General features: G+C 52.7%; 8 protein-coding genes across 8 annotated transcripts; 6 read left to right on the forward strand and 2 right to left on the reverse strand.

Annotated features, from left to right (window-relative positions):
- Positions 1-521: 521 nt before the first annotated feature.
- Positions 522-1,633, reverse strand: N7443_001188 (60S ribosomal protein uL18; the record flags this gene model as incomplete). The annotated part of the gene is made up of 3 exons (XM_056881244.1): positions 522-1,383; positions 1,451-1,488; positions 1,631-1,633. The coding sequence occupies 3 exons, from the start codon at positions 1,631-1,633 to the stop codon at positions 522-524; spliced, it is 903 nt and encodes a 300-aa protein (XP_056746482.1).
- Positions 1,634-1,966: 333 nt separating this feature from the next.
- N7443_001189 (HAD family hydrolase) lies at positions 1,967-2,815 on the reverse strand (the record flags this gene model as incomplete). Its single annotated transcript, XM_056881245.1, has 2 exons — positions 1,967-2,701; positions 2,762-2,815. The coding sequence occupies 2 exons, from the start codon at positions 2,813-2,815 to the stop codon at positions 1,967-1,969; spliced, it is 789 nt and encodes a 262-aa protein (XP_056746483.1).
- Positions 2,816-3,211: 396 nt separating this feature from the next.
- On the forward strand, positions 3,212-4,144 carry N7443_001190 (kinetochore subunit FTA4 family protein; the record flags this gene model as incomplete). The annotated part of the gene is made up of 3 exons (XM_056881246.1): positions 3,212-3,581; positions 3,648-3,759; positions 3,829-4,144. 3 exons carry the CDS (start codon positions 3,212-3,214, stop codon positions 4,142-4,144), a joined length of 798 nt encoding a protein of 265 aa, XP_056746484.1.
- Positions 4,145-4,603: 459 nt separating this feature from the next.
- N7443_001191 (uncharacterized protein) lies at positions 4,604-5,935 on the forward strand (the record flags this gene model as incomplete). Its single annotated transcript, XM_056881247.1, has 2 exons — positions 4,604-5,417; positions 5,481-5,935. 2 exons carry the CDS (start codon positions 4,604-4,606, stop codon positions 5,933-5,935), a joined length of 1,269 nt encoding a protein of 422 aa, XP_056746485.1.
- A 1,000-nt stretch (positions 5,936-6,935) lies between these two features.
- N7443_001192 (putative cell wall biogenesis protein Mhp1) lies at positions 6,936-10,735 on the forward strand (the record flags this gene model as incomplete). Its single annotated transcript, XM_056881248.1, has 2 exons — positions 6,936-6,987; positions 7,089-10,735. The coding sequence occupies 2 exons, from the start codon at positions 6,936-6,938 to the stop codon at positions 10,733-10,735; spliced, it is 3,699 nt and encodes a 1,232-aa protein (XP_056746486.1).
- Positions 10,736-11,337: 602 nt separating this feature from the next.
- On the forward strand, positions 11,338-12,000 carry N7443_001193 (ubiquitin-conjugating enzyme family protein; the record flags this gene model as incomplete). The annotated part of the gene is made up of 5 exons (XM_056881249.1): positions 11,338-11,381; positions 11,437-11,479; positions 11,546-11,575; positions 11,637-11,820; positions 11,873-12,000. 5 exons carry the CDS (start codon positions 11,338-11,340, stop codon positions 11,998-12,000), a joined length of 429 nt encoding a protein of 142 aa, XP_056746487.1.
- A 605-nt stretch (positions 12,001-12,605) lies between these two features.
- On the forward strand, positions 12,606-14,905 carry N7443_001194 (ATP-binding cassette long-chain fatty acid transporter PXA2; the record flags this gene model as incomplete). The annotated part of the gene is made up of 3 exons (XM_056881250.1): positions 12,606-13,112; positions 13,192-13,828; positions 13,878-14,905. 3 exons carry the CDS (start codon positions 12,606-12,608, stop codon positions 14,903-14,905), a joined length of 2,172 nt encoding a protein of 723 aa, XP_056746488.1.
- Positions 14,906-15,332: 427 nt separating this feature from the next.
- On the forward strand, positions 15,333-16,341 carry N7443_001195 (uncharacterized protein; the record flags this gene model as incomplete). Its single annotated transcript, XM_056881251.1, has 2 exons — positions 15,333-15,405; positions 15,464-16,341. The coding sequence occupies 2 exons, from the start codon at positions 15,333-15,335 to the stop codon at positions 16,339-16,341; spliced, it is 951 nt and encodes a 316-aa protein (XP_056746489.1).
- Between the last annotated feature and the right edge of the window lie 240 nt (positions 16,342-16,581).

Below are 16,581 nucleotides of genomic sequence, written 5' to 3' on the forward strand. Positions count from 1 at the left end.
CAATAGTCCTGCGGTGATCGGTAACGGAGGATATTGAGGCTAAGGAGTGGGTCGAGTGATCCACAGCGTGGTGCTGTATAGCTACATACACGGGAGGGTCGGATACGAGGTCTTCTCTCGATTACACACCGCTACACATCGTGGGGCATTGACCGGTGAATCTGACGAACAAGCGGCCACGTTAGCACGCGACAGTGGGGACTGTATCTAATTCCCGTCTACAATGCACGATTTCCAGGAAAGTATGAGAATGCGCTTGAGGGAACGATGAGATTTCATGGACATTGGGGAGCAGTTAGAACTGTGAAGAAATGCCTTGAATGATACACCGAACTAATTGCTCCAGAAAACAGACCCCTTCAACGTAACATAAGTGGTATAAGCCATGATCCATCAAATCTACATCACATTGGAAAAAAAGAAACGCCGACTGGCAAAAGCCGATCCCCTCATTGAATTTTGGTGGAACTTTTTGAGCCGGTTCAGCAGCCCGAACAATCCGTCAAAGAAGAGCGAGACGCTTACTGGGCGAGCTCGCGGATCTTCTGCTGGACACGCTCCTTGCGCTGGGCGTGAGTGAGCTTGTTGATCTTGTACTTCTGGGACTCGGCCTTCCACTCAGCCTTGGACTTCTTGGGCTCCTCATCCTCATCCTTCTTGAAGGGGTCCTCACGGATGGCCTTGTGGGCATCAACGTAGAGCTCCTCAAGGTCACCAGCATCGATCTCCTCTTCAATGTACTTGCAGAACTGGGACTTGTAGCGCTCCTCATCCTCATCGGCGAGGGTCTCCATGTACTCAGTGACGTGGCCACCGACGATGTAGTTGCGGAGAGTGTCGGCATCGAGCTCCTCGGACTCGATGTCGTAACCGGGGAAGCGGCGCTCGGAGTGGGGGATGAAGATACCACCATCGGAGGCACCCTTCATGGCAGCGAAGACACGGTTACCGGTGGAGGTACGGACAAGACCAACATCAAGGAAGGCCTTGAAGGGACGGCGCTCGCCATCGTCGGTCTCGACGGCCTCGGTGAGAGTGTACTCACCGGTGGCCTCCTCGACACCCTGGAACTGCTCAGCGAGACCGAGCTTGTTGAGGGTACGGCGGGCAAGAAGCAGGCCGGTGGCGTAGGCAGCGGCCCAGTTGGTCAGACCCTGGGTGACGCCGTAGGCCTTGAGCTCGTGAGCGTAGGCGGAGGCGAAGACCTTGTCACCGGAGATCTCGGAGTAGACGATCTGGGTGATGATGTCGCGGTTGGTGAAGCGAACGACCATGCGGTACTTGGGCGCATTGTACTTGTTCTTGGCCTGGGTGATCAGGCGCTTGCGAGCGTAGTAGTCGGTCTTACCCTCGCGACGGCGGCGGTACTTAGTCTGGAAGCGACTGGGGAAAAGTCAGCACGAAAGCCCCAGAAAAAATTGTGTTGAGGCTTCGGAGGGGAATTTCTTACCTGTAGTACGCATCGTTCTTGACGTTCTTGGTGAAAGGCTGTACAAGAAGATCGCGAGTCAGCAATTAGCGCTTCAGAATTCGATCCGAAGCATCTTGCAGGGACCCGGCTCCGCTCGAGGCAGAGGAGATTGATGCGAGGACCGTATTGGCATTTTCAGCCATCGGTAATTAGACTCACCATTTTGACGGTTGTCGGTGCTGAAGCCTGGACTGATGGAGAAAAAAAGAAGTGGGAGAAAATTCGGCCGGCGACTTTGTGGGGAGATTCGCTTAGCGGGCCTGCATCCCCCTCCTCAAAAGTGCGGTTGGCGACGACCGTCGACGACCACCGGACTTGGCGCGGCTTAAGGACTTTACCCAATTTCACCCAAATGGCCCTTAATTAATGGCCCTTCATTAGGGAGTCGAAAGGCAAACTATACGTGATACTTTCATTCGCTCTTATATTCAATGCTAATAAAATCCGAGAATGTCTAGAACGTCTAGAAAGTCTGCCCCTTCTGTTTAGTTCCTCTCATAGTCGAGCTTTATCCCCACCCTCGAGCAAGTCGAGCCCCGTAATCTTCTCGAGCTCCATCACTGCATCTTGGATGCGTCCGAGTGTGACCTTAACGGTACGCAAGCCAGCGTTCTTTCCCGCCTTTAGGTTTTCACCAATGTCGTCCAAGAAGACGATATCCGAAGGCTGAACCTTCGCTAGTCCCCGCTGCTTGGCCAAAGTATTCATTTCCTGGATAGCAACCTCGTAAATCTTCGGGTCAGGCTTGCGCAACCCCGTGTGTGCAGACGAAATGAAGAAGTCAAACTGTGACCTCACACCGGATGCATCATTATTGTATGGATGCCCCTCGGGGAACTTGACTGTGTTGGAAAGAGCACCGATAAGATACTTTCCGGACGCTCTCAACTTCTTCAAGGCCGGGAGCATATATGGATCGGGTGTACGAGATACCCTCATCATCTCCCAGAAAAGCCATTCCGCATCCACGGTGGGAAGTGGAGGTATCGGGGCGTCCCCGCTGAGGCCCTTCTTTTGGTGTAATTGCTCGTGGAACTGTTTCCAGAGAGTTGGGTTGCATAAATCTGTGTTGAAGCCGGCAAAGAACTCGGCATCCATTGGAATGTCGCCTCGTTCGAGCTTATGCCAGCTGCCATTTGGCTTTGTTCTAGAAATGCTGAAATTCACCCACCCCGGCGGGATATTCTGGGAGACCTCATAGTCAAGAATGGCCTGGAATGGCGATACGACCTTCAAGAGGATTAGCAAGTATCGTTGAGGTTATAGTCTACTTGGGTTGGGTTGACATACACACACGCCGCCAATGTCAAAAAGGAGGCCCACTGGCCGTTGGTTCTCTGTCATGATGGAAAACTTCAAGGCCGGAGTTGCACTTCTGAACAGATGCACTCTATAGATATGTTTGATCCGACGAGTGAAGCGTTAAGTTATCAGGCTAATGCGGAGAACTAGACGCTTTTAAGGCGATGGGGAATTGCCGAGGTACGGGGTTCGTTCGAGGCCGAGGGAATTTCTCAGATCACCCAACTGTCGAGACTCGATGAAATGTTGTCGCATGTAACAACGACAACTAACATTGCCCAACGACAAACCAGATATCGGTTTCGAATCGGATCAGACTGAGAACCTCGCCCGATCGCCATGGCCAACAGCGACCGATGGGCACGTGACCATTATCGATAAGCGCGATAAGGACGCGTTTTTGGCAACACGGGGGTTGCTTGTCGCTGCATTGCCGCGATGGATTCGACTAGAACAATATCGGAATTAAAGTCGGCATTTGTACGAAGCCAGGTTCGAATCCTCTCTGAAAAACTCGAGCTCCCCCGAGACTGGCGAAGCTATGCGGTGGAGACTGAGGAGGGCGACCTTGGCGAGAAGGTGATTGAAGACGTACTGCACAAAGGTATGTTCCCTGTTTCCCGTGATACGAGCCTCTTTTATGAAACTATTGGACTTCCATGCGTGCCTATCAAGAATGCGAGTACTAAGTTACCACCAGTCAACGCGACTGCGAAACAACATAATCGCGTTGTCTATTCTTCGCAAGCAATCCACCATGTGGCCCACCAGATTGCTACTCTCTACTGGTCCTCCATCAGCCAAGAAAGTAGGTCTCGTACAGCCTTCAAAAATGGGGTCGAAAAGACAACAGATCTGTCCAGACATATGTGAGATTTCCTCGACGCTATGCTTCATCTCGAATCCTCACCGACATTGCTTAGGAACATTACCAACCTACCATTGGAAATCGAGTCTCAGGGTGCAGGCCACGAAGAGACTGCAAGGTCAGCCTCCTTCAAAACTTCTGAAATTTCTCCGACTGGAGTTCCACCTGGCTAACATCCGTGGCACAGATACCAGCAGCTCCGGGAGCGACTGGCTAGTCTGGACCAGCAACGCCAGCAACGACAACGGCGGTTGGATCAACTACGACATTTACAAAGACTCACCGAGCCATTCAAGGATCCCCAGAAGAATATTCAGCCCAATCTTGTCACACGAGACGGCGAGCTGATTCAAGAATTGGAAAAGATGCGCATGCTCGTGGCGCGAGTAGGGGGGAGGATTGCACAGCAGAAGAAAAGCAACAACTTTCAAGAGGACCAAGAGTACCTCCTGCCCGGGTCAGACCGGAGATTGGAGGCCCTACTGGACACAGGTATGACTTGACACGATGTTTAATAATATTGAATTATCTTCATGTACAATTTCCGACCATCTTGATCCATGCAACATGAGCCCCAAGCTGGCCAAGTGGACCTAAAAGCCTAGTGCCAGTCGTAATTGTCGGTTTTTGGGAGGGTACTTGATTGATGATCGAAATTGGCTATAGTATGTACCTTAAGTAGAGCCATCTACATCAGGCTGCACGCGACCATCAAATATTCAACAGACCCGGGCCTGAACAACCAAGGATCATGAAACGGGCAAGTACCGGGTTCCTGGCAATTGTGACTGCAGAAAACCAGTTTCAGCAAGCGCGATTCAGAGAAGGTTTAGAGGTTTTTAATTGGCATCCGTCATCCATTACACCTACACCTGAGCCGAAGGAAGGCTTGACACCCACAATGGTAGGATTGAACCTGTGCTATTTTCGGCTCAGCCCTACATCCGCCGCAATCCCCCGCGATGAGTGCGCTCAACAGGATGAAGCGGTTGGTTGGACTGGAGAGTATCAGCCCCGTCAGTGAAAGGGCGGTGGTGAAAGAGGAAGCTAACCCGATCGGGAACGGCGAGCCGGTCCACCACAACAGCGCGGCGACGTCGACACTCGACTACATCGACGATCCTGCGACTGACCCCAATTTCCATCTCGTCGATTGCGCCGCCATCATCGAGGGCGCCACTTCTACCTCCGCCTCCAAGGCATTTGCACGTGGGCACCGCCGTCGTTCCACCCACGTTACTCGCCGGGACCTTGAGAAGTTTCAAAAGGAGGTCCTCGGCGTTGAAAACCACGCCTCCTGGTACGACGAGGAAAGCGGCTCCTCGCGTATCAACCCGAACGACCCTCAGCTTGAGGATCTCAACCGCGCCTTTGCTCAAGCGGACATGTCCATGAACAGCGCCGCCGTGTCCAGCAACGGTCCCAGCAACGGCGTATATTCGAACTTCGACACCCCCGTCCGTCTCGATTCCGGCTCCCCCAGTCCTAGTGTCGGTAGCATGTCGCGGCAATCCATGTCTCCTGCGCTTTCACACCCGACTGCTCAGGTCAACGGCGGTGGGATGGGGGCGGCCCTCGCTGCTGGCATGCCCATGAACGCAGGACACCAGATGGATCTCCACCATCTCTATGACATGGTGTTGGAGCTGGCAGACGTACTGAAAAATAATCGAGAAGTTACAAAGAATATCGTGACGAGCGCGGAGGAAATTATGAAACACGGCTCTTCGGAAAGCGCCAGCCCAGCGGCGCAGCAGGTCAACGGGGATATATCTGGTATGTTTACCCCAAAATTGCCCCGCTTATTTACGAGACTTTGCTTCTAATGCCTTTTCTTAGCGGCCCGCATTTCCGAACTCGAACGAGCCCTTGCCAAAGAGAAGCGACTGACCGAAAGCCTTAAGCGCGAGCAGCTGGAGAACACCAAGTTAATCGGCGAGTACGAGTCCAGCGTGGGCACGATGGTGGAGCAGATCCGCAACTACTGTCAAAACAACAACTTGCATTACTTCTACCAGAAAAGCCACTATAATAACCTCCTGCAAGCCGAGCGGGACCTCCACCTGGAGAGCCGACTGGACCGGGATTACTGGCATGCACAAACGATGAAATGTGCAGAGATGATCCGCACTGCTCACCGACTACGGTCAGAGGAGGAAGAGCTCCCCGTCCGCATTATAATGGGCTTGCAGAACGAGGTTCGCGCATACCGCAACGCCCTTGGGATGGAGGCCGAAAGGCACGATGAGGAGTACGGCTGGGAGATTCTCAAGGATGTCCCAACGGCGGATTGAAGGGATTGAAGGGAGACTTGAAGTTTGGATTCATGGCGTGACGACTTTCTTTTTTTTTTCTCTTTGCATAGAAAGGGGGGCGTTATGTGCTTGTTTCCCCGGGTTTTTTTATTTTCACTTAGGCGTTCGGTGGGGGAATGGTAATACTGACCCCCCCCTGCCCCCCTGCAGATACCCGCTGTGTTACATACAGGGGAGATCCAGTATGGATCTACCCACTCGGTGAGGAATGGACTATACAATACATCTGTGGCCAACTACAGATACCCAAGTTACGTCGTAATGTAGCCATTCTTACCGTATCCGCGAAGTTGAACTAAGCCTAAACCACTCTAACTGAGAACGCTAGCCGGTGCTAAGTACCGGTCATCGGCTCCCCCACTTCCAGTTTGGCTCTACAAAATTGAGTCTCTTCATGCGACTGGCTGCTAACTTTTGTTGATCCCGCCACCGCACGAGAGAGCCCAGTCCAATTATAAACCACCTGGCCACTTCCCCCATAAAATCCGTGGGAATGTATATGTGACCTCACGTGAGCTCCGATACGGGGGATTATGTCACAGGCGATGCTTAAGCTTCCACATCCGGTCGCTTCCAGTAGTCTCTTTTTCCCTTTTTTTTCTTTTGCCCCTAATCTATTATCTGATTACCTCCTTTCTATCTGCAATATGTTCACCGTGATTCGTCCCTTGACGGTGTCTTGTCGCCTATAACGGAACCCCTCCACTTCGGAACCCTCCCGGTCGCATCTCACCCCGGATTTCTAAACCGTCGCATTCCCCTTTGTGCCTTGAGCATCTTGCGGAAATCGCTTTCGTGAACACAGCGTAAATCACTCGGCAAAAGTGGGGGGATCAGCCAACTATGCGTCATCCGATCTGAGGTCTATCATATCACTAGACCCTCAGTACACAGCGCCACTCGGTCATAATTTGGACAATTTGGACTCCGGTCGGCTCAGTTTCTCTTCACTCTTGGAAGCAGCGAAGCATTCTTCAACATGGAGGGTGTTCAGACTGTGGACGTGAGCTGGCTTCACCATTCGCAGAAAGGTCAGTGCCCTGTACGAGTGCTGTACGAGCGGGCCCTCCGGCTATCTGAGGGCGGAATCCAGCGGCCGCGTTGAACGGGTTCTAACACCGCAGGTTTTTAGATCACCTTCAGCGCACCAAATCCACGTCATCAACTAACGAAAAATCTGGCGAGAGAGAAAATGGGACTACATCGTCCAAATCACATCGAAGATCCCGTTCGAATAGTAACCCGGCTCGTTCGCCGTTAACTACCTCGGAAGAGAGAAAGGAAGCTCCAAACGATCTGGGCACGGTAGAAGAGAAGGTAGAGCCGGGTGAGGGTAAGGCCACGGAGCAGAAACCCATATCAATCTCATCAACCCCATTGCCGACAACACAGCGAAGCGCACCCAAACCCGTTGGCGGGCGGAGGAATTCCTGGATCTCGAGTCTCAGCTCCAAGTTCTCATCTGGCTCGACGCCTCCCTCCCAATCCAGTCTGAAAGGAAGTCCAGCAAGTCCTAAAGCGACATCCCCTCTTGATGCTCATAACCCTTTCGGCGCCGCATACTCCCCAAAGGACAAGGAAGAAGAAAAGAAGGACGAGACCAATCCGTTCACTTCCTCCTCGCCGAAAAGCCCCTCATTCATCCATAATGCGTTGCGCAAATTCTCATCCAGCTCGGGCGGACTGCCCAAGCTTCCTTCTCACGGAGCGATATGTCCGCGCCGCGTGATGAACCTCGATCCGAGTCGAGACCGATGCAAGATCGCGGAGCTCAACCAGGCAAAGCTTCATCGCGTTGCGTTTTGCGTGGACGTTGAGATTGCCGGTATTTCTCATCGCGATACTGACGAGGATGCTCCCCCTACCTGCCAACTTCGACAGCCTCTCCCCGAGTCTAATCGCTCTAAGTCGAAGAAGGCGGAAGCGAAGGCAGATACCAAAGCGGTTGCCCAGTGTAAAGAGAATGAAGAGGCTGAGGCGTTGAAGAATCCTCAAGCTGCAGTGGCTGAGAAGGAGGCTCCGGTTCCAGCCTCAACACCTGCGCTTGCAACTACGCCTGCAACTACGCCTGAAACTGCGCCTGCATCTGTCCAAGGAGATACCGCTACCCAGGATGCACAGTCTACTCCTGCTCCAGCTCCTGCGGTGACTCCCGCTGACTCCAACCCTGCCGAGTCTAAGCCTAATGGCGAAACAAAAGACCCGAGCCGAAAGGTCGAAAAGAAAAAGCGCTCGGAGGAAGAGAGAAAGGAGCGCAAGGAGCGCAAGCGGAGACAGGCTGTGGCAAACGGCTCTATACCCCTGCAGTTGGATGCAGAAAACGATGATGATGATGAGGCTCCCGCGCCGGCGGTTGGTGTTTCCCGCTTAAAGACACAGAGTCATCCAACTACGGATCCGGTACGGATCTATCGCCGGTGCTGTCAGCTACGCGAAACGCCAGTGCTGAAGAGAATCGTGGATCAGATTTCTGCGCCGTCTTCCACACTGGCCGAGTCCCCTGGCACTGTGGCTGCTTTGGATCTCAGCAACTTCCCCATGACTTCACAAGATATCACAACCTTCAGCGACTGGCTCGCTGTCGTCCCCGTCCGAAAACTCATTCTTGAGAATTGTGCTCTTGCAGACGACTCTGTGCGAGCTATTCTTGCTGGACTCCTCTCCACCAAGACAGTGGAGCAGATGCGTTACCGGCGGAGACGTAACCGCAGGTCGGATTCCCCAGATATGAAGGAAGAGAGATGGGGCGTTATTGAGAAGCTTTCCCTCAAAGATAACCCCAAGATCGGTCCACAAGGATGGCGTCATATTGGTCTCTTTGTCCACTTGTCCAGGTCCTTGAAGGCCATTGACCTGTCGGGCATTCCTTTCCCTAAATGCAAGGCTCCACCCGATGTTCCCACTGCATCGAATAAGCCGCCGCCGCACAACATTTGCACTATCTTTTCGGACGCGTTAGCTGAGCGGTTCGCGGGTGATCACCTTGAAGAACTCCTTTTGACTGAGTGCAAGCCTTCAGTTGACCAAGTGAAAAGGATTTGCGAAGCCTCCACCAAAATGGGACTGCGAAGATTGGGCTTTGCAAACAACAGTCTGACTAGGGAGGGCCTTGAGCATGTGGTGGAGTATTTCAAGGCCGGCTCGTGTGAGGGCTTGGATCTGGGAGGAAATCCTATCAAGGACGACCTTGATCTTCTTACCGATGCTATTGAGCCCGAGCAGCCGTTCTACGCACTCAGTTTGGCGGATTGCGATTTGAATCCCACCGTGATTTGTCGTTTGCTCCAAGCTCTTACCCGACTCCATAACCTACGTTTCATTGACGTGTCTCACAACCTCGAGCTTTTCTCTGTTCAGCCTAATGCCCTTGGCGCATTCCGACGCTTTTTGCCCAAGATGCCATCTCTCAAACGTATCCACCTTGCCGATGTTGACCTGTCGCCGGATCACGTTATTGGATTGGCCGAGATCCTACCAGAATGTCCTAGTCTTTGCCATTTGAGCATACTTGAAAACCCTCAAATCGTCCGCTTGGCATCTGCCACAAACCCAGTTGTCCAGGAAGAGGCCTGTGCTGTCTACGCTTCGATGATGGCCGCCGTTCGTGTCTCGAGGACTATCATTGCAGTTGACATCGAAGTGCCCACTGCGGAGAACAACGAAGTTGTGAAGGCTCTGGCATCCCAAATCGTTGCATACTCGCTTCGGAATCTTGAGGGTGGTGCCATTGCAGAGGAGCTCTCTGAAGCTGGCGTGTCCCTTGGATCAAAGGAGGTTCCAGTACCAGAGATTCTGCAACACATCGTTGGCATTCATGGACCCCCTGAGGAACCTTGCGGTGAAGAGGATGATGACCCAGCTCCAGATGAGGACTATGTCATCGGCGGGACAGGTGTGGTCAAGGCCCTGGGTGTCTGCCTCGGAAACCTGGATCACCACCATGCGGCGCTCGATGCTCTTGGAGACCACTCTGCGCCTCCCAGTGGTACCACAACTCCCAGGCGTCGGAAATCCCGCAGCGTTGTTACCAAGCGGCCTCGTGACATGTCAAAGAACCTGCTCGAGTCGGCACGCAATATTCGTGTGCGGATTCAATCAGCGCTCATTCGTGAGGACAAAGCTGGCAATGACGCGAACTACCGCCGCCTTCAATTCCTGGATTATACTTTGGCTAAGATGATCCAACGCTTCGAGGACGAGTACCCCGAGACTCGCCTTCCTCAATCTGCTCCTACAGCTGTCGCACCCGACTCGAGCTCACAGAACTCCGCCGAGGATGCGAATGGGACAAATACTACTGGCAATTTGCACAGCAGTATGGTCGATGAGAACGCCGTTGACGACGAAGAAACCGACAACTACGGAATCCACCTTTCCCGAACCAGCTCAATGACATCCCTGCACGCTCGTGCGATGACGTCTGAAGAAGGCCACGTCCATCGCCTGGGCCAGAACCTGCGCCGGGACTTCCTCAACCCACCTGAGGGCGAGATAGCGGGTGATGAGGACGACGACTCCCACGTTATAGCCCTGCGTGAGAAGCTCGAGCGTCTGCACGGAGAGCAGTCTGAGTCGCCATTCGATAGTGATCGGGCGGAGCAAGCATTCGAGATGCTTGGACAGAATGTTGACGAGCTCTGGGCCGCCCAACGCCAAGATGCCGAAGGATTTGAAAGATTCAAGCAGTCCCAGATCGCAGCGCAGATCAACAGTGGACTACGCGCAGCCAACGGCTCAGAGACAGATGCCACCACCGAGAGCAAGTCGCTCCCGTCTTAGCTTGTTGTGTATTTTTTTTCCTACTTAAGCCGTGTCATCTTATACGAATATCTTTTAAGCGTTGCTTTTGCTGAACATACTCCCCCATCCCACGCCCTATTCCTACCGGGCATTCTGCTTCAATCTGCTACCCATATCTACCTTTCGGGGGACACGTCTCATGAAACATGTCTTGATCTTGTACATAGTGATTTCTACCATCAAACGTATCCAGTTGTTTCCCATTCAGTGGGGCTCTTTCTGACCTGCTCCCCACCGCTTTTTCAAGAGGGGCTTCATGCGCACGGCGCATCATCTGGAGATACCTTACATGGAGCTAACTCACACATGCATCCCAATCGTGTTAAGCTACCAATCATGGTGGTCGTAGCTGGTCCAGGTATGAATCTTGACTGTGTGCACGAAATTTAGCCGACTTCTAGCCCTGGAACTGCAAGGTGGGATATAAGTAGCAAGCTCCCAGACCGGTTTCGATGTGCGTTTGAGACTACCCCGAACCCTTCATTGAAATTGATACATTGCGATAGATCACGTTCACGATACCTTTGATTTTTATCTTATCGACAGGCCTAACATAGAATCAATCTCCGTGTGTCGCAACAATGGCCGAGGGAAGAATTGAAAAGGAGCTTAACAGCGTCACCCGGTAACTCTCCCGGTCCTACCACCCAGAGTCACGTCATAGCTGACAAGAAGCAAAGCAACCCCCCTAGCGAGTATACAGCTACTTCGGAGAAAGATGCGGTAAGCCAGTCTAAGCAACCCAACCTACAAAATGGACCAAAATTGACCAAAATTGACCGCAAACAGTTTCACTGGGCAGTAACTATGCAGGCACCTGTATGTATTCGATCTCCAGGACGACAAGATGCTTAATGGGAGCATAATTAATGTTCAACAGATCCAAACCCCATACGAAGGCCGCGCCCTCCAGCTATCGGTCTCCTTCCCCGAAGCCTACCCATTCGATGCGCCGAAAGTGGCATTTACCAGCCGTGTCTACCACTTGAACGTGGATGCGAAGGGTGAGATTCGCTTGAATACTCTCCAGGACAAGTGGGCTCCGAATATGAATATGCATGAGAGTACGACTCCTTTCAATCACATGTTTTGTCTTGTAGAACTAATGGATTCTAGCTCTGCTTTCTATCCACAAATTGCTTATCGAGCCCAACCCTGCTTCTCCGGCCGATTCGGAGATTGAGAAGCTTTGGAAGAGTGATCGGGAAGCATACAACCGGAAGGCGATGGATACTGTGCGGTGATTTGCTAGAGGTTTGTGAGTGAGATCCTATAGCCTGACCGAGGACATAATCGACATGCTCCTGCTCAGCGGTCATGCCTGGTCTTTCCATATGTGTTTAGAAAGGTCTTGAATGGGTCTTGAATGAATTCCAGAAATATCTTCATTCTTTCTCTATAGAGAATTTGAGAGGGTCCAAAAGTAGAAAACTTGGAAGTCCTTCGACCGCCCCCTTGGTTCATTTTTCGGTCGCGTTGTTGGTAGGGCTGGTGGTTCCCAGGAACATATTACACGATTCAGTTGGGCAGGTACCTGAGGTAATTAGTGGAAAGTCGCAAAAACAATGAAAGAGAATCATAGATAATGGGTCATGTTCCTGGATCATGAGGATCCCGCCCTGACGACCAAGTGGAAATAAGAAAGAGAATCATAGAGGGACACCTCGGTCCAACTTGGGGAACTTGGGCAACTTCCCCAGGATCCTGGGGTATCACATGCTAGCTCCGTCATTCCTCCGCTTCCACTTCCACTTCCGCTTCCACTCTCTCTTCCTCTTTGCTTCTCCTCGATACAACCTTGGATCTCTTTCACGGTCATGTCAGTCTCCGACGGCTGATCCATCGAGTCATGGCCGCCCTCTCCAAGTTATTACCACCCGATCGTTCCATCAAGCAGATCTTCTCCAGTCTTACCTCCCTCTACCTCCAACACCGCACTCGAATCTCACGCGCCGTCTACCTCGCGCTTTTCGCGGCTCTCGCGAAACGAATACATAATGCCATCTCCGAGCAGAAAGCTGCCTCGCAGCAGGTAGAGCTGCACCGACGACCCGGCACCAGTAGTCTCGGCAATGACGAACAACCCCGGAAGAAACGGGTGGAGATCAACCGGGAGTTCTTTAAGAACCTCCTGCGCCTACTCAAGATCGTGATTCCGGGATGGCGCAGTAAGGAGCTGAGGCTTCTGGTGAGCCACAGTGTCTTCCTGATCTTGCGGACATTGTTGAGTCTGTACGTGGCCGAGCTGGATGGCCGCTTGGTGAGCAACCTGATCCGAGGGAAAGGCAAGGATTTCCTACTCGGTCTTGTTTGGTGGATGATTGTCGCTGTTCCCGCGACATTTACAAACTCCATGGTAAGCTTTTTGTGAGAGAACTTCAGAGGGGATGCGACCGTGAAGAAGCTGGCTAATCTGATTCCCCCGCGTTACGTAGCTCTCCTACCACCAGTGCAAGCTCGCGCTGAGCTATCGCAAACGGTTGACCGATTATATACACGACAAATACCTGTCAAACATGACCTTCTACGCCATATCCGCCCTAGACGATCGGATTAAGAATCCCGATCAGCTTGTCACGGTCGACGTATCGCGCTTCTCGGATAGCTTGGCTGAGCTCTACTCCAACCTTGCCAAGCCCATACTGGACATGTGCATCTACAACTACTCGCTTTCCAAAAATGTTGGCGGTGAAGGGCTGTTCATCATGAGTTTGCTGGTGCAGTTGTCAGCCAACGTGATGCGCATGCTCACTCCGCCGTTTGGCAAGTATGTTGCCGATGAGGCCCGTCTTGAGGGCGAGTTCCGATTCCTGCACTCGCGTCTTATCGACTATAGCGAAGAAGTCGCTCTCTACCACGGCCATGAAGCCGAGAAGGACACTTTGGATAAGGGCTACTTCACCCTCATCAAGCATGTGAACCGCATTTTGCGCCGGCGCCTCTACCACGGGTTCATGGAGGACTTTGTCATTAAATACTTCTGGGGCGCTTTGGGCTTGGTCCTTTGTAGTGTGCCCGTCTTTTTCAAGATCCCTGGTCAGGTCCCTCATTCGATGGGCGATCGTACCGAGAGTGAGTCTCTTTCCCCCGCCTCTGTATGTTCCAGCTAACCCGGAGGTAGATTTTGTTACCAACCGACGGATGTTGCTATCGTCATCGGATGCCTTTGGTCGTCTGATGTTCTCCTACAAGGAGATCTCCGAGCTGGCCGGTTTCACGGCTCGTGTCTCCTCGTTACTGGAAGTAATGGATGACTTGACGGCCGGGAGATTCGAGAAGAAGCTGGTCTCTTCTGCATCAACCGAGGAGAACGCGGCCGTTCTCTCTGGTCGGGGCAAGGTCCTCGAAAGCGACTGCATCGAGTTCACCGATGTACCGATCGTCTCACCCAATGGGGACGTCCTGGTGCGCCAGCTGTCTTTCACCATCTACCCTGGTGACCACCTCTTGATCGTCGGGCCTAATGGGTGTGGTAAATCATCCTTGTTCCGCATTTTGGGCGGCCTTTGGCCCGTGTACGGTGGCACGGTCAAGAAACCCTCCTTTGAAGACATTTTCTACATTCCCCAACGGCCTTATCTATCGCGCGGCACCCTCCGCCAGCAGGTCACCTACCCGGACGGGGTGCGAGAGATGCGCGCCAAGGGAGTGACCGATGATGATCTGTACGAGGTTCTTTCCATAGTCGAGATCGCGTCTGTCGTCAACCGCCCCGGTGGCTGGGACGCCGAGGAGGAATGGCGTGATGTACTATCGGGAGGTTTGCAGCAGCGCATCGCCATGGCCCGTCTGTTCTACCACCGTCCCAAGTTCGCCATTCTGGATGAATGTACCTCCTCGGTGACGCTGGAGATTGAGAAGGTGATGTACGAGACGGCCAAGAAGTTGGGCATTACCCTGATGACGGTCTCGCACCGTCGCAGTCTCTGGAAATATCACCAGAAGATTCTGCAGTTCGACGGACAGGGCGGTTATGTCTTTACCGGGCTCGACTGGGAGCGCCGGCTGAAATTGGAAGAGTACGAGATCCCCCCCCCGGTTGTGCCGGACTATGCTAATTCCATCGACAGTGAGAAAGACGAACTTGAGCTGCAATTACGGACCGTTCCCGAGTTAGAGCGGAGGATCACCGAACTTACATCGAGCTAGATAGTTACAATATATCAAATGTGCGATGGCCAATGTGCAAGCCAATGTGCGATGGCCAATGTGCAATGTGCAATGTCCAGTATGTGAAGACGTCGGCCCAGCGGTCCAGCCAATTCAGGGTCAAACAAGATTCCATCGGGCCCGGTCCACAGGTAATCGGTTCGTCGGACACGGCATTCAGTGGGCCCAATCACGTCTGAAATCCGGACAATTTAGCACGTTTTCTGGTGCAGGCTCCACTGCCCCGCTATGATATCGTGGGGCTACGTCATACAGTAATCCGGGTCTGGGGCTGGTTCTGGTCTTGTCCTGGTTTGCCACAACCTTTAAACTCTTGATTTCTCCTGCTATTCGTCTTTTGGCTTTCTTCCTTCCTACACCCATCTCTCTATCTACGCTTTTTGTGCAGAACCCTACATTCGCAACCATGACGAACGCCAACATGAACCCCGCGGCCCCGGTGCCCACTCCCCAGAAGAGAAAGATTGTCATCTTCTCCGGTATGCCGTCCCTTGCACTCGATCCAATTAACCCGCGCAGAACTAACCCACCTTGCAGACTTTGACGGCACAATCTTCATGGAAGATACCGGCCACATCCTAGTCGGTGCCCACGGCTGCGGCGCCGAAGGCCTTGCCAAACTAGAAGCCCAAATGAAAAGCGGCGAGCGCACCTACCGTGAAATCTCCGAAGACATGTGGGGATCCCTCAACGTCCCCTTCGACGACGGCTTCGTCGTCATGCAAAAGGCCCTCTCCATGGACCCTGGATTCCAGGACTTCCACCAGTACTGCCAAGACAACGGGTTCCCATTCAACATCATCAGCGCAGGATTGAAACCCATCCTGAAGCGCACCTTGGATGTTTTCCTCGGCGAGTCGCAGGCGTCGATGATCAACATCGTCGCCAACGACGCGACCATTAGCGTTGATGGATCCGAGTGGAAGCCCATCTGGCGCCATGATACCGACACCGGCCATGACAAGGCGCTGTCCGTGGATGAGGCGCGCGCAGCGGCGCTGGCCGAGTGTGAGCCTGATGAGATGCCGCTTATCGTCTTCATTGGCGATGGTGTCTCTGACCTGGCGGCGGCGAGTCATGCGGATGTGCTATTTGCGCGCCGTGGTCTGAGACTTGAGGAGCATTGCATTGAGCATAAGATTGCGTATACGCCCTATGATACATTTTTGGATATCAAGAAGGAGATTGAGAACATCTCGCGTGAGGACCAGAAGAAGACTGGTGGTGTGGGTAAGCCCGTGAGGTATAACCCGCGCGCGAATCTGTGGAGACGGATGTCGTCCAAGGAGGCCGTGCCGACGCTCATGGCGTCGACACCAAGTAATGAGGAGAAGATGTTCCTTTGGCCAGAGACCTTCTCCGATTATAAGCCTAAGACGATTGAGGAGGCGGATGAGACGGCTGTTGCTGCCTAGGTGGTTTAGTTTTCGGTTTTCTTTTCTTCTGATCTTTCATGGAGCGCTAAATGGTGTGAAGATGTTTCATTTTGGTATCATGATAATAGCATGGGATTGGTGTTGGTTTGGCTTGTCCCTATCATGATTTTTGCGGGTTCATGTCATATTGTTTCATGTCGATTGCCGATCGTCCAGGATATCCGCCCTGGACAGATCGGGAGACATGTTAGATGAGATAGATGGTCAAGTTTCAATAGA

The sequence above is a fragment of the Penicillium atrosanguineum genome (assembly GCF_028827265.1).
Source record: "Penicillium atrosanguineum strain IBT 20685 chromosome Unknown utg000001l_segment0_segment0, whole genome shotgun sequence".
Lineage (NCBI taxonomy): Eukaryota > Fungi > Ascomycota > Eurotiomycetes > Eurotiales > Aspergillaceae > Penicillium > Penicillium atrosanguineum.